At 40.2% G+C, this 2,536-nt stretch overlaps 1 protein-coding gene across 1 annotated transcript in view; it reads right to left on the bottom strand.

The window, feature by feature from the left end:
• Nucleotides 1–973: 973 nt before the first annotated feature.
• Nucleotides 974–2,536, bottom strand: part of LOC119583930 (F-box only protein 21-like) — a 2,211-nt gene continuing 648 nt past the window's right edge. Inside the window, exon 1 of the mRNA XM_037932644.1 lies at nucleotides 974–2,536. This exon is cut by the window's right edge and continues 648 nt beyond it. Within this exon, the coding sequence (XP_037788572.1) occupies nucleotides 1,011–2,536 (1,526 nt within the window). The 3' untranslated portion in view covers nucleotides 974–1,010.

Here is a 2,536-nt window from a genome sequence, read left to right as displayed (position 1 = left end):
ACTCGGAAATTCTATCATAAATAAAAAATTAACATTTTCATTATGACAGTTTATTTCTTTTGCTGTCAACATATATAAGAGCATTTGTGTAATGTTGTGTTTCATGCACATTGACAAATATGCACATGTAAAAAGTATAGACATATGTGTTACTCATTTATTTATATATATATATCTCACCTATATAAACTACCTTATAAAAGACTACTATGTAGAAAATATAAGCTGCAATTTTAATTACATAATATATTCATGATCAGCTTTTCTATATAAAGGACTGGTGATTGTTCTTGTCAAACTGATGGATACAAAATGGTATCCAATATTTTGAAACACATTTTTCCTTTTTTGATAGAAATTTGCCGACATACTTAAATATTTACAGTCAACATCTTAACAGAGAGCACCAGAAATACTTTATGCATAAAATGAAAGACAAACAGGATTGCATAACTGATTCTAAGATGATAAACATCATAATGTGTCATAATTAATAACAAAGTAATGATACATAAAATCACTGACAATGAAGTTGTAACAATACCATGACACTGAAGTTACAATATCTTGTACTGTATATGCTATACAACTTCCCAACTTCTAGTGAAAAAATCTCGATTATAATCTTCATGATGAGAACAATTATCTATGAATGAATGATAACAATATGACTTTTTTTTGTAAAAAATACCTTTTAAGATATTAATGACAAACTGCAAATACAGATAAACAAAATGGTCTTTTGTGTTCAAAAATTAAAATAGAATCCCTCTCTTATATATCAAATAGGAACTAATCTGAAAGGAAGTTTTACAATGAACATACCTATAAGAATGACATGATCATAAGACATTCCTTCCATTGTGAAAACATTGAAAATTAATTTCTTTGATTTGTGATGCTATGCAAATAAAATGAAAAACTTTGGCATGAAAATATTTATGACACTGAAAATGCAAAAGAAAGCAATTTAAACAATTTAACTTATACAGAGATTGCATCCCCCTAAATCACTCATTGGCAGCAAATTTCAACTTCAGGGACAATGCATTTTGTTCTCGAATGTTGGGGTCTTCTGGATACTCGTATGCCTTCTGTGGGTTGGGAATATAAAAAGGGTAAATGAAAGCTGTGAAATACCGCCCTATGAGAGGGTTCTTTAAGTGTCTTGGCTGGCGAGCATGGCGGAGGTTCTCCTGAGCAAGGTACCGTGCTGATCCTCCATCTGTAAGAACCCTGTAGAAAGGTTGGTCTGTCCCATGAGCCAAGCCTGTCTCTCCCATCAACACTAGGGTATCCTCACTCTCCACGCACATGGAGTCCCAATCGTATACGACACACAGGTCTCCTCCACGCTGCTCTAGAACCTCTCCAACAGCAAACTGTACCTGCCAGCTTTTGCGGTCCACTCTTCTTTTCTGCACCATCTCGCCCCCTGGCCATCCATGAGGCCACGGGACACTTGCTAAAGGGTTAAGACTCGAGTAATTTCCTGCTCCAGACGACAACAGATTTTTCAGCTCGGCAACTCGCGTCCTTGCTCTCTTGTCAACACTGGCTAACATGCGTAACAAGTCTCTCATTGTGTTTGGAGGCTGGCCCATTCTTCTACGAAAATTCAGCAACTTTTCAAGCGTCAATTTTGAATTTATTCTCAGCAGGATACTGAGGTGTAGAAGTTTGCCCAATGTCTGGCGTGTTTCTGCTACTCTTAAATGCTGGTGCATATAGTGGTACAACTTACTCATTTTCCAGTGTTCTACATGCTGCCAGGCAGTGAACAGCAGACGGATTGGTTGGTGATATGTTTCTTCATCGAGAAGGTCATAAAGTGCAGGTTCTCCTGCCTGCCATCTGTCACTTTTTAACCAGCACTCTGCCAAAAACACAATCTGCTGGATTATTGCCTTGCACATGCCCGGGGCATCGACTGTCTGTCCTTCCTGCCAGTCCTCATGAACTATACTCAGTGCAGTGGCATCTTCTCTGCAAAGTGCACACGCTGTTGCATAGCCACTAGTTCCATCCTGCCCGATATAGTAAAGCTTCCAAGTATCCAGCACATGACCCGAGCTACTTTTGTGCACTTCGGTGTGGACACCTAATCTGTTAGCTACACAAGACTCGATCACTAAAATCAACTTTGAACTCCCTTTTTTATTCACCAGCACTCTGTCAATGCAGTAGTGGTCGGGCCCACTCTCACACAAACTGTTACTTATTCTGAAGTTTGATATGTGTCTGATCACATGATGCACGGCCTGCATGATATGGCTGCAGTGCTCCCCCTTCCACACACTCGCCGTTTCTCTCGAATAATCTAGCTTACTTAACGTCTTTTCGCAAATGGGGTGCTCCGGGTATCTAGTCTTAATGTACACTAACGTCTCTTTCGCTAAGGCGTCGAGGTGCAGGCTGACCAGCTTCACGTTGCAAACGGCGGGCTTCGTCTGCAGGCTCACCACGACCCACAGCAGCCCCTGCTCGTAACTGTACTTCAGGCACTCCTGGGGCAGCTGCGTGAAGTCCCTCCACC

The sequence above is a fragment of the Penaeus monodon genome, chromosome 2, assembly GCF_015228065.2.
Source record: "Penaeus monodon isolate SGIC_2016 chromosome 2, NSTDA_Pmon_1, whole genome shotgun sequence".
Lineage (NCBI taxonomy): Eukaryota > Metazoa > Arthropoda > Malacostraca > Decapoda > Penaeidae > Penaeus > Penaeus monodon.
This window is presented reverse-complemented; position numbering and strand designations above follow the sequence as displayed.